This window comes from Girardinichthys multiradiatus, chromosome 19, assembly GCF_021462225.1.
Source record: "Girardinichthys multiradiatus isolate DD_20200921_A chromosome 19, DD_fGirMul_XY1, whole genome shotgun sequence".
Lineage (NCBI taxonomy): Eukaryota > Metazoa > Chordata > Actinopteri > Cyprinodontiformes > Goodeidae > Girardinichthys > Girardinichthys multiradiatus.
In genome coordinates this window covers 6572822-6600356 of record NC_061811.1, presented here as the reverse complement: position 1 = coordinate 6600356, position 27535 = coordinate 6572822, and the positions used below count along the sequence as shown (strand labels likewise).

The window sequence follows — 27535 nt, the reverse complement described above, 5'->3', positions numbered from 1 at the left end:
ACAAAATGTATTGAAGAGAAATCTAAATCAAATCAATATTTGGTGTGACCACCCTTTGCCTTCAAAACAGCATCAGTTCTTCTAGGTACACTTGCACACAGTTTTTAAAGGAACTTGGCTGGTAGGTTGTTCCAAACATCTTGGAGAACTAACCACAGATCTTCTGTGGATGGAGGCTTTCTCACATCCTTGTGTCTCTTCGTGTAATCCCAGACAAACTCAATGATGTTGAGATCAGGGCTCTGTGGGGCCATACCATCACTTCCAGTAAGTCTTGTTCTTCTTCACGTTTAGGATGGTTCTTAATGATTTTGTCTGTATGTTTATTTTGTAAATTGCAAAAAATAAACAATTATCATTCATATTTCTGAAAGCATTCTTTGTTTACAGCATTTTTTCACACCTGCCTAAAACTTTTACTCAGTACTGTATATATAAACTTTATTAGCAATTTCTTTGGGATTGTTTCAAATGCAATGAACACGGAGAGGGAAATTAAAGGGAAATAAAGAAGAAGGAAAAGAAGAGAGATGGGGCAAAAGTTTAAAAAGTGGAGAAGGAGATAAGAATAGAGGAGAGAAAGAAGGATAGGGAGAATAGAAGACAAGACCCTAGAAAATCATAGGGACAAACCAATATAACAAGAACGCCACTGATGTACACGGTAATAATTAATACAAGATGTATTTAGTGGCAAGTTGGCAACTGCAGCTCAATATGGGGTATATCTGTATATCTAAACACCTAATTTGAATCCAAACACCTGTGGGTGTATGTGTGAGCACTTGTGTATATTAGGTTTCTCCATAAGAATATTCAATAGCAGGCGTGAGGAGCCACAGATATGACCCCCAGGACCCGAGCCAGACATGGAGGAGATCGGAGCTGCAGCGATGAGACCACAGACCCCGCCTCATGCGTACACATACAAACACTCACACCCACACACCCAACATAAAGACACACAAAAATTGACGCCTCCCTCACACTCCATATACACACTCTATACCCCCAGATTCAGGTACTGATATCCCAGAAGGGCAACCAACGCCAACACCAGCGGCAACATCTGTCCCCACCACGCACCACATGAGCACAACAGAGCAGACACCACCGAGCTTTGTACTCACACCACACTGGACCCCCGAGCCCTCTTCAAGACAGGATCAACTCACCTGCCAAGCAGTCCCCGGCACTCTCCCACAGGCACCCCGGGAGCCAACTCCCCAGCTGATCCCAATAGGCAACCCTGTTCACCAAGATCCACCAAGGGAGTGATGCACCAGCGCATTCACCCCAGGGGTAATGGCAGCAGCACCACCTAGCCCCATGGAGCCCAAAGCTAGGGATGGGGACTGAGCCCTGAGAACTGTCAGGAACCAGGACCAACACCCAAACCCTCAATTCCCGATACCCAGCATCTACACCCAGCCCGCCGACTGAATAAGCCGCTGAACCCCAATGAAGAGGAACCAGCCGGAAGCACGCAGCTGCAACCAAAATAATAATAATTACTATTATTAGTGATTATTATCACTAATAATAATTATAACAATACTACCTTAGAAAACCATCCAGCAATACAGACAGATCAATTGAAACTTTTACTAAAAATGAACATATTGTCAAATGTAAGCATAGATCAAATTAACAAAAATATAAAATGGCCTTACTATTATATCTCAACTAAGAACTGTTATGGAAATTTTTAGTGCCTTACTTGAGTTGCTCTTTGATACTCTAAAGGAACTGACAATAGTATTAGAACCCCTTAGTGTTGTTCCATTCTTCTCTTATTTAGTCTTAGAGTAATGGTTTCTCAGCCTTCTGCTTGCAGCTGTGTGAGATAATATGTACGCCACACTGTTAAGATTATGTCTAGGACAAAAGATCACATGAGAGGCACCTTGAAAACTGTTGTAGCTTCTAGGAGAACTTTTGCTTTGTCTAGGCAGAACGATTTGGCAGCACTACTGACCCCCACACATCTCCAATGCTGTAAAATCCTTCTCTCTTGCAAGATTAAAATAAAGCTGATTCTGAGTGACAATCATCAGTTTCTGTCTTGGTAAAAACAAATTTTTCTACAACAGAACAGAGTCGAAAATTATTAACTTATATAAAGTTCAGAAACGTAAAGCTAAATGAAATATGACAAAAACTTAGATTCCAGTTGAATTAAAAGTTTAGTGAAAAGATAAGTACACAGACTCCTATTAACAAATACTATGTTAAATTACAAGGTATTTTAAATCAGAAACTAACTGATTGTGGAGACGGGAAATAATAGATTACCACACGTTTAAATGTTTTTAATTTTTAATTTTAAAGTAGATACCTGCCTTGACTATGAATTAAAAAGCAGGGTTCTACATTTACAAACATCGTTTAGATAACATCCATGAAGCCATCAACTAAGATGCTGCTTCAATGATACCATTAACAACTAGTGTTCATAAACAAAGAAATATAATACAATATTCATAAACGTTAGGCAAAGTTCTCTCTTATTAAGAGCCCAGACATTAACAGAGTTCAAAGAATGAATTAGGCAACATTTCTAGATATTTCTCAGGAGAGCAGACTAGTTGGATAAGAGGATTAGGTCAGCTGGTACTGTTAGTCTTTTTTCCCACTGAAGTCTTGTGATAATTCATGAATAGAGAATTTCACTATGGGCTTTGTGAGTCACAATATACTGAGGATTCATATTGAACAATGTTCTTGTATAGGAAAGTGTACAACCACAAAATAGTAAAATGCATCTCAGTAATGCATCTGTTGCACCACTTGGAGACAAGGGAGCAAAGACTGGCAAATGACAACATGTAATCTGTAGCATTATTATAAAGGGTAATTTAATTCCAAATGTGTAAAAATTATATGGATTCTTTTCACATAGTGATGTATTTCAAGTGTTTATCTCTGTTAATATTTAAGATTAAGGTTTAAAGCAGATAAAAGCAGATAAAAGACTGCTGATTTGACAGTCCCTGACATCCTCCACAAAAACGTATGCCACAAAAGGTCAATGATAAAGAAGCAAATAAAATGTGCTTTATCCAAGTATATAAATGGAAAGTTGTGTGAAAGGAAAACGTGGAGCATAGAGAAGGTGCTTTCTGCAGCGTTAACCACTTTAAGTTAAAAAACTGGCTGTCGATAGAGAGCTGAATGTTGATGGAAAGTTGAGCGGAAGAAAAAAGTGTGATAAAAAATGTGTACAAGCCACAAGGACAATCACAGTCCTTCAGCAAAGCCATTTCAAGAGCTTGGAGGAGATTCAAAAAGTGTGAACTGCAGTTGGAGTTCACACTTCAAGGACCATCTCACACAGCCATATCCAGAACCAGGGCTGTAACTGTGGTATTTCTTGATATAACTCAATCTTTTACCCAGAGACAAGAAGCGCCTTACCTGGGCTAAAGAGAAAAAGGAGCGGACCGCTGCTGACGATTTGGGGAGCCATGTTATCTGCTGGGGTGCCTCACCTGGAAATTGCATGCTTCTCTCTGCTGACAGGCTTTATGGAAATGACGATTCCAGTTTCCAGCAGAACTTGACATCTTCCCACACTCTTAAACGTACCAAAAGCTGCTTCAATAACCATACTATTACTGTGCTTGATTGGCCAGCAAACTGATCTGACCTGGACCCCACAGAAACCTATGGAGTATTGTCAAGATGAAGATGAGAGACACCAGAGCCAACAACACAGCTGACCTGAAGGCTGTTATCAAAGCAACCTGGGCTTCCTACTCCTTCCTCCTCAGCAGAACCACAGGCGGATCCCCTTCACGCCATGCAGTATATCTTGATGTATTATACACCACTTTGTGATGTGTAAATCCTTACTGACTAAAAAGATGACACTGGAAAATCCATATAGAAATATGATTTTTTTTTTAATGAATTCATTTGTAAACCTTGTTTAAAGTAATTGTTTTTTATCATAATTCCTGTGGTCATGTGTTGCTCTTATGCGCCCTCTGCTTACAAGCCGCAGTGTGTTTAAATCGGCGCTCTTCTCACGCAGATTCCTTGGCCTGAGCCCGGATGATTATGAAGGAAGTTATGAAGCCTTAACGCTGCAGTTACTGCAGGTAGGTGGGGTGTTAGGTAGCTATAGGAGGGATGGGTGCTGCTTGACAGTTCCGTACTATTGGCTGACACTGGAGGGGAAACTCTACCTGTTACCTGAGTAAAGGAGTGCCGTTCGTCATCATCCGATCCCAAATCAGGATCGAGTTTTCCTTCTTCCAGCAGCCCGGACAGGTAGAAATCGGCCAGGACCGCCGGCAGCTGAACGAGCGAGTGGAGCAGGACTCCGAGCATGGAGCATATCGCGGCGTGGGGTGAGGAGAGAGTCACCAAATGGCTCCAAGGTGAGGAACATACTCGCTTCTTCTTTTTAAGCACTTTATCCCCTCGCAGGTACTTTGGATCGGGCGGTTGGGTCGAAAATAGAAGCAGCACGCAAATCCTATTGGAAGTGAAAGGTGGAGATGGAATGAGGAAGTGAGAGAGAGAAGCCACAACAGTGCAGCTCACTGTCAACAACTAAACCTGAAAATTTTAACAGTGCAAATAATGGCTTGCTGTTTCTTTTCCTTCCGACTTAGTTGGACAGACTGAAAATTTGCAAAGTTCTGCAAAAATAAAGAAAGAGAAGAGATTTAAACGCAAAGTTCCGCCTGGATTAATACTTTCTTACACAGTTGCAACACTGCGGACTCCACTACCTCTCTGTGCTACTCGGTTGGAAACTTACTCCTACAATAATTCATTTATATGCAAGTTTATGTTCATGTAGGGATTTACTTAGAAAAAGCGCTGTTTTTATTATTTCTTTCTGAGCACATTTTAAAGCAGCATGCGTTGGCCATATTTTACTTATTTGCATATTGTATTTCTTTTTAAAAAGTGTTCTCTTTTTTTTTATCTTAGCAAAAATGACATTTCAACAATTATTTACCCTTTTCAATAATTAATGGAAAAGCTTTAATTTGCTTTGCAGCATTCAAACACTTCTGATAGCAACAGGAAAGCTTTCTGCTGTTTTGATGATTCATCTTTTACGATGAGGACCAAGTCTTTGAGGTTGGAAGGCCTCCTTGCCATCACCCTAATCTTTAGCTCCCTTCACAGACTCCTTGTCATATTTAAGCCAGGGCTCTGACTGGGTGTCTCAAAGATGTTACGATTAATTCTAGTTAGACAAAATATATTGGTAAAATTCAAAAATTTCAGTTTGACTTTTTCAATCCTTGCTGCTCTACATGAACCAGAGCATGAGGCATTTTTCATGCTGGTACCTGCACAGAATTTTCTGCTGCTGGAGAATTTCCATTTATTCTCTTGCCCTGTTTACAGTAAAAACCTTTCATGGGTTTCAGGTCTGGATGCTCCCACCGATCAGTACCAGGTTTCAGAGTGGCATCTGTCAGGTCTGGATCTGCTCCAGTTGACATCCCAGGATCTGGAGGTGTTGGGAGTACAGAAGATTGGACACCAGGAGCTCATTCTGGAGGCTGTGGAGAAGCTCTGCTCTCTGGTGCGTGAGAATGCACAACTGTGTGTTTGTTTACAGTGCATGTCTGCAGCAGCAGGCTCTGTCGCCAAGGCTTTTTTCCTGTGTGTTGTGTGAAGAGAGCAGTGATCAGGATATTAACTGAGTGGTCATATCCATGTTTCTTAAGGCTGTTGTATATTGTGTGACACAGCAACATGATCATTTCCATCTGTGTAAAGTTTTTAGATCCTGCTGCTGTCAGCAGAGTTGTACCAGAAACTGTAGGATAATTTTACCAATTTACGATCATCTAAGCCTTGCCATGTTTTGATCAAGTCTGATTACTTACCACTCTGATTTTACATTCTACTTCCATCCATTCAAGCGTTTTATAGTATAAACACTACCTGTATTATTCACGTCAACATTAAATAAGTACTCATGCACCATCGTCTGCCATAGTACATCTTAAGAACTGCAGTGTGCCTGTTGCTATTTTGGGAGAGTTTGCAGTCATACACATGTGCATCTCAATAAGGAATTATGAAAAAAATATTTAGTTCAGCAGCTCAGCTTGAAAGGTGACAGTCGTATATTAAACAGATTTATTACACACAAAGTAACATATTTCAGTTGTTTAGTTTTGTTAATTTCACAGAAAATTATAACATAACACTCTGATATAGAAATGTTGGCCTACTGAAAGGTATGCCCATGTACTGTACAGTATATGCTCTCAATACTTGGTTTGGGCTTCTTTTGCACAAATGACTGCATCAGTGCAGAGTGACATGAGGGAGATCAGTGTGTGGTTCTCCTTAGGCATTTAGGCAGCCCAGGTTGTTTGGATAGCAGTCTTCAGGTCATCTTCATTGTCTGTTCTGGTGTCTCTTATCTTCTTCTTGACAACAGCCCACAGGTTCTCTACTGGGTTCAGGTCAGGCCAGTTTGCAGGACAATTGACCACAGGAACACCATGGTCATTGGATCATTTTTTGGTACCTTTGGCAGTGTGGGCAGGTACAAAGTTCTGCTGGAAAAGGTTAAGCTTGTCAGCAGAAGGAAGCATGAAGGTCTGTAATTTTCTATATTTGTGAACTGAGTTTGGACTAAAAACAGTGGAGAAATATTAGCCTCTCCACTCTGTCTCCAGAAAATGACCAACGAGCGACAGTCCAGCGACAGTGTTCGCCCATGTCATGGATACTTCTGTTTGTGCTGAAGTAGTTAATCTTCTCCAAAATGTTTAATAGGCCTTGCTTCACATTCCTTTCAAGACTGCAGCTGATAAGTCAAAATGCCATGTTGTTTTTTTTCCTTTGATTGAATTTTTTGACACAGCACAATTTTTATTGGTTTTAGACAATTATTAATTATTAATTCATTTTATTTAGTTTTTTTTAATTAACTTTTAACCTTACATAAAATATATCACTCTGTGTTTAATGAATCTATATAATGTGGCTTTAAAAAAAATACAATTACTGAAATAAATTACCTTTTCAATTATATTCCATATAATCAGAGGAAGAGGCTTTAAGGACTTAACAAATGAGCTGTTATGTGGGGAGATTTGTGGTCTTCCAGAATACTCTTAGCTCTAATTTAACCACTGATTCAACAGGATAGTAGCAGACAAACGTCCAGCTCTGATGGCGTAACAGCCTGTCAACATCAGACTAAGACGACTTAAACCGCTTGTTGTTGAGGTCTTGAATTAACTGCGACAGAGATTGAACCTGTAAACTGTAAGCATGCAGTGTGCGTGGATGAGGAAAATTAGTCTTCTAGTTATTGCCTTTCCCCTCAAACAGACCTTGTGTGTGGGTGCTTGTGTCTGCCATGATGCTCCATCAAGCTGTAACACTGTGCTCATTCATAAAACACCCCAATCAGATGCTCACATGGCACAGACAGAACACTTTCAAGTGCACAGCTACATAATTAACAGCTCCATAAAAGATTCATGACCACTTGTTGAAAAGCTTGTTCTGGGGGCTGGATGATGTGTACCAACAAAGCTTGACGAGTCTAAAGCACTTGACCCCGCGATGAGTGGACCGTAACAATCAAACACTGTTGTTTAGCAGCTCAGAAGAGTCTCGTTTTAGGATGTGATGCAGAAAACTGGGGTGATGGGCCTATGAAAAAAGACTTTTTGAAAGACTTTTAAAATCATCTGTCTTTGCTTCCCTCTGATTATGCAGCAGGGATGATAGGAAGTCTGTTGTGGCTTTGATTTGAATTGCATTTTACTAGATATAGATCAGTTTAAGGCGTGTGTTAGAAAATGACAATAAAAGCGGTCATTAATGTTGCAGTGTCATACTGGAATGTGAGTCACGCATGCAGGTTCTTCTTGACCTATTGTGCAGGATTCTAGGCCCAATTGTTCTCCACACTAGCTTTATAATTCTATTTTAAAATCATGTTCTCAGAGCTGAATTTGGTCATCCTTTCTTGAATGCACACAGAAATGAGGTGTCAGTGAAACCTGCAATGTAGGCATGTAATGATGTGAAAATGAATGTTTTACCTTAAATCTGAAAAAGAATCTGTAGAGGGAGCAAAAGATTAAGGTCATGGTGAAGAGTCCTTCCTACTTCAAAGACTTGGAGCTCATCACCAGAGATAAACCATCAATATATCAGTGGATACATGTAGAAAACTAGCCAGCAATTGTAAGAAGGGTCGGAATAATGAAATGCCAAAAAACTGTTTTCAGTTGATTATTGGGAAGCGTATTAATAATTTTTAACATGCCATTTTTAATAAATATAATAAACTTAAAATATGTTTTTTAAATAATTGATACTCCTTTTCTATTTGTTATTTTCTCTTCAGAGATCGCTTTCTCGTTGTTTGTCAGAAACAAACTTCTTGGTTAAATTAACATAATTTTAAATCTAAATCTGCCAGGGGTATGAATAATTTTGAACTTAGCTTAACACATAAGTATAAATAACGGTTTATTACACCAATTCCATGGCGTTATAATTTTTGCCTTTTACTTATTTATATTTGTATTGTACTTTTTTAATCTTTCATTCAATTATTTAGTGTTTTTTATTTAATTGGTTAAAGAATTATTTATAAGTAATTTTGTTTACATATTTTGTATTATTGTATTTTTTATTTATTTATTTTTGTAAATACTTTTTCCTTTCATTCTTCATTGTTTGTCTTGTTGACAACGGGTCTAGAAATTATATCGTTTCCTCCACAACAATCCTCCAGAGGAGATACGTCTCCAAAACGTGAGGAGAAAAACAGAGCTCAGTTTTAGGCCGTCTGTGGATTTCTTCAAACCAGACAGCAGAATAGACACAGGAAATGAAGGAGAGTCAGAGATTCATGTTCAACATACAGTTGGAACCAGAAACAAACCACAGTGTATGAAAATACGCTACCGATTGCTACCCTCCTCAGCAGGGGGTGGAATGTACTGCCCACCTGTTATGTGTGTGTTTGTGTGTGTTGTCTCCAGACTTATGGCATTGGAGGAGAGAGCCTGCGAGGCCTGACTGAAAAGCTGTGCGCTGTTGCCCAATCCCTGCAGATGGGCATCCAGAGCCGTTGGCGCCGCAATGGCTACGACGGACGGAGCACTACCAAGCTGCCAGCTGGCATTCTGAAGAATGTAATTGAGCTCATCACTTCTGCCAAAGGTCTCTTCTCTTTGCTCAACAGGTTTGTAAAGAGGAAGTCCTAAATATATCATTTTGAACGTATTGTATTTAGCTGTTATCGCAGGACATTATTTGTAGAACACACACCTTTATCTGTATTTGTTTATGTAGGTTGTGGGTTGAAATCAGTTAACAGTGCTGCCTCCACAGGATTCTCGCCTCATCTTTAATTCTGTGTGAAAGCTCCCTGCATACTCTTTTATTCACTTAAATGACTTTGCATCCTCTCCCTCCCCATCCATCCGAACTGATTTGTAGCATAATCTGTCTTTGCAGATATCAGTTATCCCAGCTCAGCGGCAACACCTCCACCCAGAACATATTCACTTATTGCAGAGATCTTGGAGACATCGTGCACAAGGTGGGTGTGTTCATTTGTCATGTTTCCCATATCCATTGAGCTCAAATCCTAGGTTTCCCAATTCTTTCAGCTGCTGTGTCTGTTTTCATCACGATTCTGACTTTGTGTGGGAAATGTCAAGCTGAAAAGACAAAAATCCACAGTGTGTGTGAGGTTGGCAGACTTTACAGCCATTTTGTTCCTAAATACGTTTTCAGTCGTAATGTCATGCATGATAAATATCCAAAGAGGAACCACAATCAGCTGAGTGTATGCCAGTTTTCTTTTTTAACTCTGCCAGTTACACTAGAGAAACAGTAGCACATGCCCACCTATCTGTTCCACAGCTTAACTTTACTTATGCGGTCTTTCCATCGGTAAATTCCTGGCATATTTGCAGGAAGGCTGCACCTCCAAGACGCATCAGTAAAACAAAACAAAACCTTTAGTTGTATTTGGTTTCTGTTTCGTCCATTGTGGTGTTGTGAAATGTTTGATGGAAAGAGATGAAGAAGGAATATTCATAACAGGATACATGAAAAGTGGGTAAAAAGTGTTTAGTAATATTTGTAACAGAGAGGACAGGCCTGGATATGTTGCACTGCCCGCCAGAGGGAGGGAGTTAGAGAGCAAGGGAGGAGACTTAGAGAGGGATTGCACTGCCTTTTTAATGACATCTAGCTCTTAAGGGAGTGATCACTGAACACCAAGCAACAGGCAGCAAGAGGCTGGAACACAATAGAAGAGAAAAACAACCTGACAGAGGTGAAGGAAGAAGAAGACAGAGGAAAACAGACTAAAAGAGCAGTGCAGAGATTCTGGAGCTGAGAGCAGAGACCCAATTTATAGAGTATATATATATCCGGCTCTAGAAGCCTGCCCAGCATGACAGGTACTCTTCTCACCTCTCCGATTGGATAATTCAGCACAAGGTGATCCTTCCTTCCTTGCTTTTAGATGTTGCTTGAGAAATTGCTAGGAAGTTGCTTGAGAAATACTAATGCAAAACTTTAAAGAATCAGATCTCTAAAAATGAACAATGAGGTACTATCTGTGAAGCAGAACTTGTCAGAGGCTGCAGGGGTTGCAGATCAGAAGTAAAAGTTAAACTCTGTGTGTCGGTGTATTTTAACACAAAACATTCTAATGAACCTTGAGAAGATGCTTTTTTGCTCCTATGTGAGACAGAGCTGGCCTTGTTCATGGCTGTTTTCATTCATTATTGGCTACAAACACATGGACGAGAGTGCTTAGTCAGTGATAAGCAAGTTATAAAACGCTCACCTTTTTTGGTGCTTGGAGGTTGACCACTGTTTTTATTTATAGGTGATTGTTTGACTGGTTCCTGTTTTTACGGCTTCACTTATGTGCGCTGAAAGCTACAGAGAATAGAGGAGATTTTGTTGTTTCGATACACATTTAGCTCAGTGGCATTGATTCTGTAATGTCAGGAACATTTATTAACCAAGTTTTCAGAAGTTCCTTTGAAGCAACATAAAAGTTTTGATAGTTTACTTACTGTCCCTTGCAAATGTTTTCATACTCCTTGAAATTGTCCACATTTTGTCTTGTTGCAGCCACAGACTTTAATGTATTTTATTGACATTTTATGTGATATACCAACATAAACTGTTAAAAAGGAAGGGAAAGGAAATATGCTTTTTGCAACCCACAGAGACTTTCATTTGTATTTAGGCAATTTATTTGAATACCCTTAAATGAAATGAAGTAAAACCAATTGCCTTCAGAAGTCAAATAGTAAAGAAAAGTCCACCGCTGTGTAATTTAATCTGAGTATTATGGTAATTTAACATGCGAATGCCTCAGAGGTTTGTTAGAGAACAACAGTGAACAAACAGTATCATGAAGTGCGAGGAACACAGCAGACAAGTTTAAAGCAGGGTTAGGTTGTAAAACAATAAGCTTTGAACGTCTCACAGAGTTCTGTTCAATCGATCATCTGGTCATGGAAAGAGGATGAGACACCTGCAACCCTAACATGGAATTCCCCCTAAATTGACTGGTTTAGCAACAACAGCATTAACCTGAGAGCAGCCAGGAGGGCCATGATAACTATGGAGGAGCTGCAGAGATTGTTTGGCAGTTGTGGACTGGTCAAACCTGGACTTTGTTAATGAGTGAAAAAAAGAAAAACATAAAAAAATCCCTTTTGCGGTTCATTACAAAGAAGATTGTGCCCTGAAGAGATGAGACCAAAACTGGCGTGCATACAAAGCCCTGCACATCACCCTAAACCCATCATTCAGCATTACAGCAGGACAAGAATCCTGAATATACAGTCAGAAATACACAGGAATGGTTTAGATCAGGGGTCTGCAACATATGGCTCTGGAGCCACATGTGGCTCTTTAGGGCCTCCACAGTGGCTCTTAGTGCCCTGAGCATCCTCTTCGTCAGATCTTCTGTAAGACAAACCGCTACAGGAGATCCTTCCTGCCCACAGCCATCAGCATCTACAACAGAAAGAAACCTCTAATATATGAGCGCCAACATTTAATTTCCCTTTGGCATTAATAAAGTATTTTTGGATTGAATTGAATTAATGTTTGGCCAGAAGTGATATTCTCCTAAGCAGTGTTATTAGCTATGACATTAATAAAAACGTAGTTTCAAAAGTTATTTTTTTATGCAATGTAAAAATCGATAAAGCATATAATTTCTACAACCAAATTGCAGTCGCGGTAATAGCAATACTTTTTTTGTCACAGCACACTTTTTTCTTTAATTTATAAAAATATAGAACATTAAAATAAAAAATATTTTCATGGATGTTCTTTCGGTTCTAAAACCAATGAACGTAAAACAATTTTACAAAACAAAATATTTCCAAAACATGTTATTTTTCTAGTTATCTTCTTTCAAAGTTCATGTAGATTTTGCTGCCTTACACCAATAGTATTTAGGAAGACGAAGGGCAAAAATGACTCTTTGGTTTAGATCAAAGCATATCCATATGTTCATAAGGCCTAGTCGAAGTCCAGACTTAAATCCAAGTTGAGAATCTGTGGCAAGACTTGAAAATTGATGTTCTTCATCCAGTCTGACTTAGCTTGAGCTATTTTGCAAACAAGATTGGTCAAAAACCTCAGTCTCTAGATATGCAAAGTTGGTGGAAACATAACCCAAAAGAATTGACTAAGTATGTGTGATGACAATAGCACACCAGACCTTTCAGATTTTATCTTTAAAAACTGTTAAAGTCGTGTATCATTCTCCTTCCACTTCACAAATTAGATCCCAATAAAAAACACTGACATTTGCAATTGTGAGATAAAACATAGAAGTTCAAGGGATGTGAAAACTTTGCAAGGCACTGTACCTGTTTCAGCCTCCTCCTACATCATCAGAGCAAAATGAACCCACAGGTATACGTTTTGCACCAATACGTAACAATTGTACATCCGCGTGTCATTACAGTGTTTATTTCTGTTTGCCTCACAGACAAGCAAAGTCGTGGTTGGTTAAACCTTTGCCCGTGGCTAACTGAATCTGGTGTCATTCCCCATGTGACATTTGTGTTGTCAAGGGGCCAGGGCTTAATCATGACGTCTTTTCTAAAGAGGCACAGAAGTTGCACCACATCTTTCACTAAAGAAAAGACTCCTATTACTTGTTTCTCTGTGAGTGTGTGTGCGTTTGAGAGTGTATTTCTTTCTCCCACCCTGCACCCTGGGGTCGATCTGGGTCAGCAGTCAGCTGGTGTTGCCAGGACCCAACACTTAACTTGTCAAGTCTGAGTTTCACTGCGGCGCAGCTTCAGTTTGCTTTGAAACAGCCAAGCAGCAGCCAAAGTTAAAGAAACTGAGGGCAAAGAAAGAAGATTATGAGATATATACTGCTTCTAAAAGGTAAAGTAAATGATTTCTGTATATTAAAAAAAAAATGTTTAATGCACCTTGACCTATGAAGGACTAAACACTTCTAAAACAAAACAGCTTTCACATCTTTGCTTTGAATGTGCAGTTTGGGTTATATAATGCTTCAGCTTGACAAGAAATGTATAATAATAGACTAAAATGCAACATAGCTGTCACTCAATATAGCTGTCAAATATTAACATGTTTTACCAAAGCAGATAACTTATTAGGAGGGCAGAAAGGAGAAAAACCTCTTAAAGAAGTTAAAATACAGACTGGACTGACAGATTAGAGAATCAGCTGTTTTTTCAAATGATGAAAAAGAAAGGAGACCTTTCAGAGAAAGCTGAGCAGGTTTTCACCAGGAGAAGAGGAGGGTGTAATTTGATCAATAATTGCAGCAGGTATTAGAAGATTTATCGTATGTATGTTTCCTAATCGTTTCATAAAGTCTGACGTGGTAGCTGGTAATGAAACATCAGATCAACAAAGCGGGTTTGAGAATCAAGTAGAAACTGTCTTGGTTGGACCAGAGCTTAGATTTTACTGTTTGATTTACAACTGTTGACATTTTATTATAAGGGCTTTACATGGTAGGAGAGGTATGACAGAACATTTTAATGAGACCTTAAATCTTCCCACGCTTTGTCAGCACAGAACTCCCCTACACTGAGTACAAATTAACACATGGTTGATATCAAATGTGTTTACAATGGATAGAAATTAACAGGCCGGTCCAAAAGGCCCCACGGTGGGTACGAATTCATTGATTATTGGTACCAAAACGTCTCTAGGATGAGTACCACCTAGCATATGGTTGGTAAAACGTCCCATGGCGGACTACTCTTTTTCATCAGTCAAGGGCTGTTTTGGGAGGAACAAATTTTCTCTGTTCTTGCAGAATATATATTGGACAGTAGACAGAAAATACCCTGTAACTGTTGTCTTTTGGAGATATACTGAATCACAGTTGTTATTTAAGAAAACCCAAAAGCCCAGAAAAACCTTCCTGCTTCTCAGTTTCATATTAATGAATCACTCTGAGGTTGGCATTAGCTTACAGTAAATTGATGTTGTGGGTAAAATCTGAAACCATTATGCTACAGTGATATCCAATGTGACTCTGACGTGTGTAAGTTATTTTTGTCACAGATTAACTCAGCAGACATTAGAAAGCTGCTTTCTCTAATTGTGTGAGTAGTTTAGAGTCTGTGAGGCCTTTGTCTCCAACATAAGAGATGCGTTTCCGCTCTAGTTTATCTAAGACTAAACATGGGTCAACTGTACAGTTCCTGCACCCTTGTAACAGATCTTGTTTTAAATTTTCCTTGAAAATCAGGTTTGGTTTCATTAATAAAATCCTTTTGACGTTAAATGAATAGAAAGACTTGGAAATGGAGCAAAATGCTGCAGGCTGCAGGCTGTTGAAAACTCACCTCATCCCTTTTTGTGCCTGATCTGTTTTATTTTTGTTGTGTTTTGGCCACAGAAACACTCAATCCTTTTTCATAGGGTTCAGATCCTGTATCCTCATATATTTAAAAAAAGCGAGATTATATGTAAATATTTTTTGGATATAAACTATAAACTAAAATAGTTTTTTTTTTAGATTAACATTACAGTGTAGATGTAAAAATGTACTGTTTTGTACGTGGAGTTTGTGATAATGAGCATCCAGTCACTATGTTATCCATTAATTTATCAGTTTGGTATTAAAAGGCACTGTTGAGAGTTGAATTTTTGTTTTTTAATTTTTGTGTTAAATTGATGCATTAAAATCTTTTCTCACCTACTCCATGGTGGGCCTTTGATTATTTTATGGTCATTTGCTTTTTTCACACTGGTACCTTTTTTACACAGACCAAGAAGCCACAAACCTGACTTATAGGTCATAGTAAAAGGCACTAGCTTATGCGTTTTGATTTTTCACCCCAGCCTGCTGAGCTGTTTCCTTACAGAATACTTCCTACCGCCTACCTCAGATACTGTAAATGTGCGATTTTCTGCTCTTCCACAGTTTGAATGAATGCAGAACTGGTTGCCCTATTCTGGGAAAATCGGTGGCTTATGTACAACATACAGCAGAGTAATGCAATTCATAAAATGAAAAAGGTGTTACTGAGTAAGAAGAGAAGCGATATTTTGTTAGGTAGTTGGAGGTGGCAACCTCTTTTGAGCCTGACCTCGAGGCAAGTTGTTAGTTTATGTCCTTGGTTTTGAGCCTTGTTGCTGTTTCATTCATCTGCTTCAGTGTAAGCCTAGGCCTAGGCTGGAACAAGTACTAAAAAATACGAATTTACCAGCTAATATCAGCTTGGTATTTCTGTGTTACACTATAAGGATGCCCTTAAAGGAATAATATTTAGCACAAATTCATACTTGGAAACTACTACTTAATATATTGTTTGTTTATTGGATATTATGCCTATACATGAAAATTAAATAAATGTTATAGAAAGCATTATTATAACTGCAGCAGTAAGAATAATTGTTCCTTTTCTGTTTTTAAATTAGTCAGATACAGTCAAGCCCAAAATTATTCATACTTTTGGCAGACTTACAGTAGATGTAACATTATTTTCTTTCAACCAACTAGTTTGTTCTTATAGGAACTGACAGAGGCATCTCTCAAAAGTTGCTAAAGCACTGGAAAATGACAATCAGTTTATCTGTTTTATTTACATTTTATTAAAAATTGGGATGTGTAAAAAAAATTTCCGGCATCAAACCCTTCTTATAACTGCCCACCAGCTGTTTGAATGCCTCCACTCATACTGTGATTATTTATCTCTGGCAAGGTCCTAAATCTACCTAATCTATCCCCACAGATTCTCTTTCAGGTTCACATCAGGAATCTGGCTGGACAGCTCCAAAATGTTAATATTACATCCAGATATGAGAATCATGTTGGAAAAATAAAAAGTTTACTTTAAACCTCAGACTGGCAGGAACAACAAAAATTGGGCATAACTGTGATATTTTAAATTGTTTATATGTACTCTATGTAACATAACATAAATTGTGTATGTCTAGTTGTTTATTCAGTAATTAATCAAACTTTATTGGAATTGAGAAACTTATTTTGTCAACTGTTGTTTGACTTTAAATAGCCATTAACTGAGGATAATTAATTACAAAGCCTCTGATTGATTAAATTAATCTTTCTAATTGCAATGACTCAATGAGTCATGAACAGTCTGATGATATGTGGCCGAATATTTAAAACATCCGAACGACTTTTGTTCTAACAGGAAGAGATTAAAAACCTTCACGACGGCAGGGTCTGGGTTAGGAATCTTGGTGCTGAAGGATAGCATTGCAAGCAGAACATCATAAAACACATACATGCGAAAGATAGACACTTAAAACAGTTCAAGATGCAAAATATTACTGGACATCATTACTGTTGGCAAGTGGTATTTGAATTACACAAAATATAGTAAGTACTACTGCCTGGGTGAATATTGTTCATATTCTTCCTCTAAGTTTGCACAGATGTCTCTTCTTCTCCCACAGTCTCTGGTATTTTCCGTCATCTGTTAGATATCCTCGGTAGTCTGTCAAAGTTATGTTTTTCACATTCAGCGTGTTTTGAATTCCAGCAGTGTTTACTATGTTTACTGTGTTATTTATTGCACTTAGGATGAGAGATTTAATCCACACAAACAATTGTTTGTTTTTGTTTCGTTTGCCTCCAAAATGGCACCACCCATTTTATGACATCATGTGAAAACACCCTAGTTACTCTGACAAGTAAAATGAACATGCCAACATCAGCTGATTTAACACTGATTTCTCTTCAATCCAACTTTTTCCAGAATTTTTTGAGGTTTCCTGTGTTGGTCTGGTTTTTTAGATGTAAAAAAATGAGGCCGTACACCCTTGAACTAATCTTTTATTGAGGCACCTTTTGATTCAGTTTCAGTATTACGTTTTTTTTAGCTGATACCAACCATCAATTATAGCAAATCTAATTTACGGTAAAAGAAGTTCAGCTGTCCTAGCAGGATATTCCTGACGTTTGCTCTCTTGCATTTAGCAAAGCTCGTGTTTGCAGAAATGTTACAGGATTCAAATAATGTCATCGTACAAATGTACCAGTCAGTGGAAGAGTACAAAACCTCCTCACAGTCCTAACCTTTAGAGGGTAGAGTGGGCAACAAAGTCAAGGCGTAGACTGTTGATAGAGTCCTGCCATAAAAAATGAATTCTGAAATTTAATCAACAAGTATTTTAATAAAGTATTACACGACACCTTTGCAACCAGGTTATACCAGGTACAAGATGAGTTTCACATTATACATGAAAAAAGTTTTAAAAAGGATCTATTAGGGTCTTTTTTGTTACATCACCAAAACCTGGCACTTTTACAGCAGTGTATACACTTTTATGAGCCACTGTATGTAATATAATTAAGCCTGAATCTTTGCTGAAGATGCTAATATGCTTTCATGACTCCCAGTGTTGTAAGGTAAGGTAAGTTAAGTTTATTTATATAGCGCTTTTCAGTAACGAGACACTCAAAGCGCTGTACATACAATTACAATACAATCACAAAGAAAATAAACACAGATACAGACACAGAAAAACAAATCAAATGATACTACAATCCTTCTAAGAAATCTAAGAATCTATGAATCCTCCTGAGAAATCTAATACTCTCATCATTCCACTGACAAAACAGCTTTAATCCACATTTTCAGGTGCTAATAATATATTGCTGTTACTGGTACTGAAGTTGAACTAAGTAATAACAGTCCATTGTAGTCTAATTAAGAAAGCTGGGTCATTGGTGTAAGAACAGCTAAAGTCCAAATTACTAATAATATTTGGTTTTCGCTGGTAATCCTTCTGATAAAACTAAAAATCAATGAAAAAGTAATGAAATACTAATAATAATTGGCTTTTGCTGGTAATCCTTCTGAGAAATCTGAAAATCTATGAAAAGTAATGAAATCACACACTTAGGTAAAGTAAGACAGGAGGGAAAAAAATCATATTTCAGACTCTATTCTTAGCAGAATAGAGTCTGAAATAGTACAAAAAACCTCAGCAGGGGTAAGCAACAAACACATAAGTAAAGATTTACCAAGGGTACGGTGGAATCTTGAGGGTGCAAATGTAAGTCTGAGTGTGTTTGCAAGAATTAGACTGTCAACACTGTTGTGCCTTTTTAACTCAGGTTGATTAATGTTCTATTTTTAGGTTTGTCTTACATTGTGAAAAGTGTCTGACTAATCAACCTGCTGCTCTAAGTAAGCCTTTACAGTTAGTCTGAATGAGGTTACTCCCTTCATCTGTTATATTATTTTTAAAGTTATCATTATGACAAACTCTGTCAAGTACTTACACGTCAGTAAATATGGACATAAAAGAGGAACTTGGCCCGTAATCATCCTCCTCCCTAAAGTCTTGTGTCATATGGCCCAATCAGCCCGATCCGTTTGTGTTCAATGTTGATCCCCCGTTAGATCTCACAGTGATTAGTTTTACCTTGTAGACCTCTATGCAGCCTAGCTTAAATGCCCCTAGACAACGTAGCCTCTAGGATCATTCGAGCACTCAAACCCCTCCTTGAACCGCCACCTTAACGTGGTGGAGGGGTTTGAGTGCTCGAATGATCCTAGAGGCTACGTTGTCTGGGGTTTAAATGCCCCTGGTAGGGTTTCCCATGGCAAACAGGCTCTAGGTGATGGTTCAGACAAAGAGCAGTTCAAGAATCCTTCATGGGGACTAGTACATCAAGGCACGTGACGTCGCCCAGTACGGCGGAGCCTGGGTCCCACCCTGGAGCCAGGCCTGGGGTCGGGACTCGCCGGAGAGAACCTGGTTGCCGGGTTGCTCCTTGCGGGACCCGGCCGGGCCAAGCCCGAACGAGAGACGCGAGGCCATCCCCCAGTGGGCCCACCACCTGCAGCAGGAACCGTGAGGGACCGGTGCAAAGAGGATTGGGTGGCGGACGAAGGTGGAGACCTCAGCGGCCCGATCCCCGGATGCTTAGGCTGGCTCTAGGGACGTGGAATGTTACCTCACTGGGGGGGAATGAGCCTGAGCTTGTGCGGGAGGTCGAGAGATATTGACTAGAAATAGTCGGGCTCACCTCTACGCACAGCGTGGGCTCTGGAACCCATCTCCTTGAGAGGGGTTGGACTCTCTTCTACTCTGGAGTGGCCCACGGGGAGAGGCGGCGGGCTGGGGTGGGTTTGCTTGTCGCCCCCCAGCTCAGCCGTCTCGTGTTGGGGTTTACCCCAGTGGATGAGAGGACTCCATTATTCTACTGGGGGACTTCAACGCCCACGTGGGAAACGACAGTGACACCTGGAGACGCGTGATCAGGAGGAATGACCTCCCCGATCTGAATCAGAGTGGTGTTTTGTTATTGGACTTCTGTGCTAGTCATGGATTGTCCATAATGAACACCATGTTCAAACATAAGGGTGTCCTTCAGTGCACTTGGCACCAGGACACCCTAGGCAGGAGGTCAATGATCGACTTTATTGTCGTATCATCAGACCTTCGGCCGCATGTTTTGGACACTCGGGTGAAGAGAGGGGCTGAGCTGTCCACTGATCACCACCTGGTGGTGAGTTGGATCCGCTGGAGGAGGAGAAAGCCGGACAGATTTGGCAGGCCCAAGCGCATAGTGAGGTCTGCTGGGAACGTCTGGCGGAGCCCTCGGCCAGAGATGTATTCAACTCCCACCTCCGGGAGAGCTTTGACCAGATTCCAGGGGATGTTGGGGAAATAGAGTCCGAGTGGACCGTGTTCTCCGCATCTATTGTCGATGCCGCTGCACGTAGCTGCGGCCGTAAGGTCTGCGGTGCCAAGAACCCGGTGGTGGACACCGGCAGTAAGGGATGCTGTCAAGCTGGAGAAGGAGTCCTATTGGCTGTGGCTGGCTTGTGGGACTCCTGAGGCGGCTGACGGGTACCGTGAGGCCAAGCGTGCCGCGGCCCGGTCTGTGGCAGAGGCAAAAACTCGGGATGTTGGACTCTTTCATCACCCAGGCTGAAGTCACCGAGATGGTTAAAAAACTCCACAGTGGCAGGGCTTCGGGGGTGGATGAGATCTGCCCTGAGTACCTCAAATCTCTGGATGTTGTGGGGCTGTCATGGTTGACACGCCTCTTCAACGTTGCGTGGCGGTCGGGGACTGTGCCTCTGGACTGGCAGACTGGGGTAGGAAGGTGTGTTCCGACTACAGGGGGATCACACTCCTCAGCCTCCCTGGTAAGGCCTGTGCCAGGGTATTGGAGAGGAGAGTCCGGCCGATAGTCAAACCTCGGCTTCAGGAGGAGCAGTGTGGTTTTCGTCCCGGTCGTGGAACACTGGACCAGCTCTGTACCTTCTACAGGGTACTCGAGGGTTCATGGGAGTTTGCCCAACTAGTCCACATGTGTTTTGTGGATCTGGAGAAAGCATTCGACTGTGTCCCTCGTGGTGCCCTGTGGGGGGTGCTCCAGGAGTATGGAATCAGGGGCCCTTTATTAGGGGCCACCCGGTCCTTGTACAAGCGGAGCAGGAGTTTGGTCCGCATTGCCGGCACTAAGTCGGACCTGTTCCCGGTGCATGTTGGACTCCAGCAAGGCTGCCCTTTGTCACTGGTCCTGTTCATAACTTTTATGGACAGGATTTCTAGACGTAGCCAAGGGCCGGAGGGGGTCTGGTTTGGGGACCAGTGGATTTCATCTCTTCTTTTTGCAGATGACGTGGTTCTGCTGGCCCCCTCTAGCCAAGACCTACAGCATTTGCTGGAGCGGTTTGCAGCCAAGTGTGAAGCGGCTGGGATGAGGATCAGCTCCTCCAAGTCAGAGGCCATGGTACTCGACCGAAAAAGGGTGGCTTGTCCTCTTCAGGTTGGAGGGGAGTTCCTGCCTCAAGTGGAGGAGTTCAAGTATCTCGGGGTCTTGTTCACGAGTGAGGGAAGAATGGAGCGGGAGATCGACAGACGGATTGGTGTGGCTGCCGCAGTAATGCGGGCGCTGTGCCGGTCCGTTGTGGTAAAGAGAGAGCTGAGCCGAAAAGCGAAGCTCTCGATTTACTGGTCGGTCTACATTCCTATCCTCACCTATGGCCATGAACTTTGGGTCATGACCGAAAGAATGAGACCCCGGATACAAGCGGCTGAAATGAGCTTCCGATTGTAGGGTGGCCGGGCATTCCCTTAGAGATAGGTTGAGGAGCTCGGCCATCGGGGAGGGGTTCGGAGTAGAGCCGCTGCTCCTCCACATCGAGAGGAGCCAGTTGAGGTGGCTCGGGCATCTATACCGGATGCCTCCTGGACGCCTTCCTCAAGAGGTGTTCCAGGCATGTCCCACCGGGAGGAGGCCCAGGGGACGGCCCAGGACACACTGGAGGGACTATGTCTCCTGGCTGGCCTGGGAACGCCTTGGGCTCCCCCCGGAGGAGCTGGAGGAGGTGTCTGGGGAGAGGGACGTCTGGGTATCTCTGCTGAGTCTGTTGTCTCCGCGACCCGGTCCCGGATAAGCGGAAGAGGACGAGTACGAGACGAGTATGAGTACCTCTATGCAGCTCGCCATCCAGCCTCTCAAATTAGCTCTGGGCATTAATGTTATTTGGTCTATTATTGTGTGTAAACATCGGCCCCATTTCCTTTGAATTTCTCACCATTCTCCATTACATGACGCTTTTTCATCGTCTCTTCTGGGCTCAGTCTGAACCCATCACTGTGCCTGTAGGACATTATCTTCTCTCACATCCCAGAAACCAGACATGAAAGCAATTTAGTTCTGCTGTAATGGCTTTAATAACTGTATCATTCAACACTGACGCCTTCTGAGTGAAACGCTGTTCACTCAGAAGTGTGATAGATAGAGCATATATACTGCAGATTGTGTTGGGTGGGGCGGGGAAACCTTTTTGAATTTTCATTTTCTCCTGAAAATTAACCACAGCTTATGACTGCATTGATTTGATTTGCAATGTTGATAATTCCTTATCTATTTAACTGGTTCTTAACAAACTATACTCCTATATATTAAAAATAAATGATTATTAGCTGCAACACTTAGTACATCCCGAACAGATATAGTGTTTTCAAAATGAATCATACCACTTGAAATTTTTCAAGGTTTCTCACTTTACAACCACAGACTTCAAAGTATTTTATTTGGATTTGATGTGACATGGTTAGGGTTAGTTCATGTATGTAGTTAATAACTGTGAAGTGCAAGCATAATGATTCAAGATTTTCAGCATTTGTTTTTACAAATAATAATCTGAAATGTCTGGAGTATATTTGTATTGAGCCTTCCCTGAGTTAATACTTTATAGAACCACCTTTCGCCAAGCTGCTTTGACTGGGCCATTGTAACTCATGAATATGGTTTGATCTAAACCATTTCATCTTAGTTCTGTGTGTTAAGGGTGGTTGTCCGGCTGGTAGGTAAAGCTCCTCCCCAGTCTCAAGCCTTCTGCAGCTTCTAACAGGTTTTCTTCTTCTCTATTTATCTCCACTTATCTTCCCACCAACTCTGACCAGCTTCCCTGACCCAGCTGAAGAAAAGCATCCCCACAGCATGATTCTGCCACCACTATGTTTTGTGGTTGGGCTGGTGTGTTCAGGGTGATGTGCAGTGTAATGTTTCTTCACACATAGCTTCTTGTTTGTAGGCCAAAAAGTTTAGTTTTGGTCTCATCTGACCAGAACATTCTTTTCCACATGTTGTCTTTGTCTCCTGCATGGCTTTTCTTGTCTGGCCTGTCAGGCAGGTCTGCAGTTTTGCCAAACTCCACTTTTAAATGATTCATTTAACAGAGCCCCAAGATCTTCAGATCTTAGGTTTTATAACCCATCTCTGCTTTAAACCTCTCCACAATGTTATCCCTCGGTAGTCATTAAGCTGTTTGTTCACTTATGTTCTCTAAGAAACCTATGAGGCCTTCACAGGACAACTTGATTAATGCTGAGATTAAATTACACACAGATTAGATTACACACAGACTATTTATGAGGTGAATTCTGTTGGGGGCCTGAAAACAAACATGACAAAATGCAAAAAGCAGCAAGACACTGTAACTGCAATCAGTCCAGTCGCCAACATGATTTAGATACATGAATCATTACCATTGACTTCATCAGACAGCTTTCGACCTCTGTGTGGCTTTTTGATTCAAGTTGTGAAGAGGAAATGGAGCATGGGTTTTGACTCAGTCTGTCCCATTTCCACAAATCAATAGCATTAGCACATATGCTGATGTTGTGTCATTTTGTCACTCCTCTGCTGAAATCATGCTGTTTCACTCATCCAACAGGATACCACGGTCTATGAGAAAGAGAAGGACATCATCTCTGTTGTGAGTTTGCCTTTGATTTGCTTGTTCATCTTCTTTATTCATGCTTTCAGCAGTTGTGAATTGAACAAGATATTTTTAACTGCATGAATCTATATCTCCTCCCACTAAGTCAAGCTGTGTTTATTTTCAAGTGCCGTCCGTTGGTGGAGGTTTGTGACGAGATCCTGAGCTCCAGGTCCGAATCACTTCTAACCCACACGGTTCAGCTGGAGAGTGTCAACCTGGTGCCTGCTTTGCCTGGTGATGAGTTGGTAAAGTTGTTTTTGTTGTTTCTTTCACCTTCTTCATTATTGTCCTCATGAATTTAAAAAGTCATCTTTTTAAATAATTAAAATAAATACAATTCACAGATCATTATGTGAATGCAGCACATATTTATCTGCGCCAGAGTAATTGGAGTAAAAGTAACATTTAAATATTTAAAATCCAAAGCCAGAATAAGACATCATGATGAGGTGCGGACTAAAATAAGCTGAACATGGCTATGCTAGCATGCATTCAAGCCAGAAAGTTTTTTACTTTGTTCCTTTTCGGTTAATCATGCTGCATTCAGCCTGGGGGTTATGGAGGACTAGGAGAGTCTCTGAAAAAGAAATACAACCATTTCTAATTTAATATTTAAATGATACAATTAGAAATCCAATTTGAAATGAGTTTTGTAATTGCACATTTTAAATTGAATTACTAAAGAGGAATTATAAATTGTATTTAATAATTCATTATTAAAAACTACAATTTGAAAATGTATTTTCAAATCCTATTTCTAAATGGAGATTTAAAAAAACAATTCAAAAGTCTGATTATAGGGTTAGGGTTACCTTTCCTTATCAAACATTTAAAAGGGTCATTCCTTTTTCCATTTCCGTTTTCTTTTTCATCTTACCTTTTCATATCCTTTTTGCAAATACATTTTCTTTTTACTTTACCATCTCCATTTAGCGTTTCTGTGACCCTTCTGGTCCCTGAGCACACTAAAAACCAAATTAAACCAATCACGGTTGCTCCTCAGATGTAACCAGCTCTCTCATTGGTTAGATAGCCAACAGTGTTGTGATCCAAGTGTAGCTGGATCACATAGGGGGTTCGAGGCATGGAGAGATATAGATATAGATATATACATGTAGAGGATTTAAAAATGACATTTCGTCCATAATGCAATGACTTTAAAGAGTGACGCAGAGATATTTTGAATATAACTACATCTGGATCTGTATGACTGGATAAACCACAGCATGAAAGCCACAGCATTCTAGCTTACACTAAATCGAGGTAGAAATTGCTATATATTTTCATGATCATAATCATATATCATTATATGTGTCTGTTTATCAATTCAGTCATTAACCAAACTTGGAATAGAGAAACTATTTGATAAAAATGCAATTAAGTGCGATTAATAAATTACAAAGGCTCTAATTAATTAGACTAATGTTTTAACTTCGTCCCACTGCTAGTTATGTTTAGTAATCAATTAGCAAAATCAAAGTTGACCCACCATATTGAAATCTGGAGTATTTCCTTTTGAGATATATACATCTGAATTGTTCTTGGCCCACACGTCCAAAACTTTACATAACTCATAAATTCATCCCCCCTCTTATTATTCCACTTTTTCTCCCTCCAGCTGATTGACTAATTATGCCAATGAGGTCTCAATCTTTGTGTCTTAGTTTTTCTAACATTGAAATTTTTAAAGTTTATTTTCTACCATCATCAATGCTTGGGGGTTTCATTATTTGGCTCCTGTCATCTGATCCTTAACCAAACTAAAGGTTCTCGCTGTATCAACTTTTAGCAATGCTCCTAAAACCATCCCTGATGTTTTGTTACTAAAGAACAATGTTCTTTTTGTGCTGCTTGCCCCTTTCTGGCCATGAAGTCTGCACATTCGGTTCAGTACTCACAGCTCTCTTCGGCTGTTTATTCCATTCATCTAGTATCCTTTTAGTATTCCTTTCTAAAGAGCTATGCTTTAATGCATTTTTTCCTGTTTTGTTGCCTTTGTGGACTCAGACCATTAAGTAAAAAAGTCTTATATTGAATGGTGGCTGCATTTCGTCCCTCCTTATCATGTCACATTAAGTTAAATGTCTTTTTTACTGTTTTCACGACACCACCTCTGATGTTGCACCTGCTTATTGTTTACATGTCCATGAATACATAGATACGTTTGTTGATAGCTGTGCTACGGAAGGTGAAGTTCATTTTTCACTGCGCCACAAAAGAAGGACTTTTACAAATGTACTTTGCTAGGGGAGACAGAATACGTTAAATACAGCTGACAGCAGGTAACTGAATAAAGCACATCACCAATAATAAAGTTGGTCCTCTGACAGATTAATGACTAATGGGAACTAAAGGCAGAGAGAAAAGGAAGTGAGAAGGAGAAGGCATTATTGTTGCAAAGGGGATTTACAGAACATGACATGTCCCCGACTTAATCTGTAAATTTAAAAATTAAAATCTTGTATTTTCACCAAATGTTTTGCATATTTTATGTATGGTCACAGAAATTTGACATAGAATAAAGAAGGAAAGAACAACATATTTGTAGACTGTTAATACTCCACTTTGTGGAATTTAAAACATGATAAGTCACTACTAAGACTTGGGTGTCGCAGATGTTTAACCTTGGAAATATTTGACAAAATATATTATTCTTAACTGAGTGATATGAATAAGAAAATTATCACAATATTTTTTTCTGTAGTGAATGGGTTCAATAATAATCTTGATATGGTTAAAGCTTAACAATAACTGATAACATTTATTTTCAGAACTTGTCATAAACACTGAATTCCCTTAACAGTTGCTGGACTTTATGGATTAATAACGACGCCTTCCCAACTACCAATATATTGACATACAAATCCCATATGCAGTACTGTTTAAACGTGTAAATATGTTTGAGTTCAACCAGAAGATGCTGTAAATCAAGTTCACACTACTGTTTGTAATCTCTTCTCCGTGTTGTAAAAAAGTTTAAACAGCGGTGGACCCACATACCGCCTGTTAGGCCCCACATGTATTGTCTGTCTTAATGAATTTTAAAGCCTACCTTCATTGTTATATTCACATTTTCTATTTCTTAATTATTTATTGTTTGACACTAAAGATAAACTCTATAAATTGCAATTTAATGATTAAAATACATTTGATAGATCGCTCAATATGCGTTAAGTCATTCTGTCTTGTTTTTACTAGTAGTAAATCTTTTTCTAATAATATTTTTTTACATTACTGCTGCTAGAGTCAAAAGAGTCTTGTATTTAAGTTTTATTTACTAACATCCCTGTGAAATGGAATTTGGATATTTTTTGCATGTTGTCATGTTACAACCACAAACTTCGCTGTAATTAATTGGCATTTTATTAGACAGACCAAACCCAAGTAGTGCATAGCATAGAAGTCGAAGAAAATGATACATGGTTTTCAACTTCTTTACAAATAAAAAACTGAATTTGTATTTGAATAAAAATCTAACCCAATCTTTGCAAAATACCTCAAGATCAGTCTAATTCGAGTCTGAGAATATCATGTTTTTAAGTCCTATTTCAGATTTTCAGTTGGATTTAAGCTTGAACTTTGACTGGGCCACTTTAGCATAATGGATATGCTTTTATCTAAACTATTCCATTGTTGCTCTATATGTTGAGGGTCGTTGTCCTGCTGGAAGGTGAACCTCCGTCTCAGACTCAAATCTTCTGCAGCCACAAAACCTTCTCTTCCCCGATTCCCCTGTGTTTAGAGCCATCCATCTTCCCATCAACTCCTACCAGCTTCCCTCACACTCTGCCACT

The 27535-nt window shown here is 40.0% G+C and overlaps 2 protein-coding genes across 5 annotated transcripts in view; one reads left to right on the top strand and one right to left on the bottom strand.

Annotated features, from left to right (window-relative positions):
* The window catches only part of rps6ka1 (ribosomal protein S6 kinase a, polypeptide 1), a 97026-nt gene extending 92691 nt beyond the window's left edge, over positions 1 to 4335 (bottom strand). For both annotated transcript variants that reach the window (XM_047345348.1, XM_047345351.1), the window contains exon 1: positions 4198 to 4335. In XM_047345348.1, coding sequence (XP_047201304.1) covers positions 4198 to 4335 — 138 coding nt within the window. The remainder of the gene's footprint in view (positions 1 to 4197) is intronic.
* cnksr1 (connector enhancer of kinase suppressor of Ras 1) overlaps positions 4249 to 27535 on the top strand; it is a 43085-nt gene continuing 19798 nt past the window's right edge. For all 3 annotated transcript variants that reach the window (XM_047345346.1, XM_047345345.1, XM_047345347.1), the window contains exons 1-6: positions 4249 to 4385; positions 5397 to 5554; positions 9000 to 9202; positions 9478 to 9562; positions 23694 to 23735; positions 23867 to 23986. In XM_047345346.1, the coding sequence (XP_047201302.1) occupies positions 4334 to 4385; positions 5397 to 5554; positions 9000 to 9202; positions 9478 to 9562; positions 23694 to 23735; positions 23867 to 23986 (660 nt within the window). In that variant the 5' untranslated portion in view covers positions 4249 to 4333. The remainder of the gene's footprint in view (positions 4386 to 5396; positions 5555 to 8999; positions 9203 to 9477; positions 9563 to 23693; positions 23736 to 23866; positions 23987 to 27535) is intronic.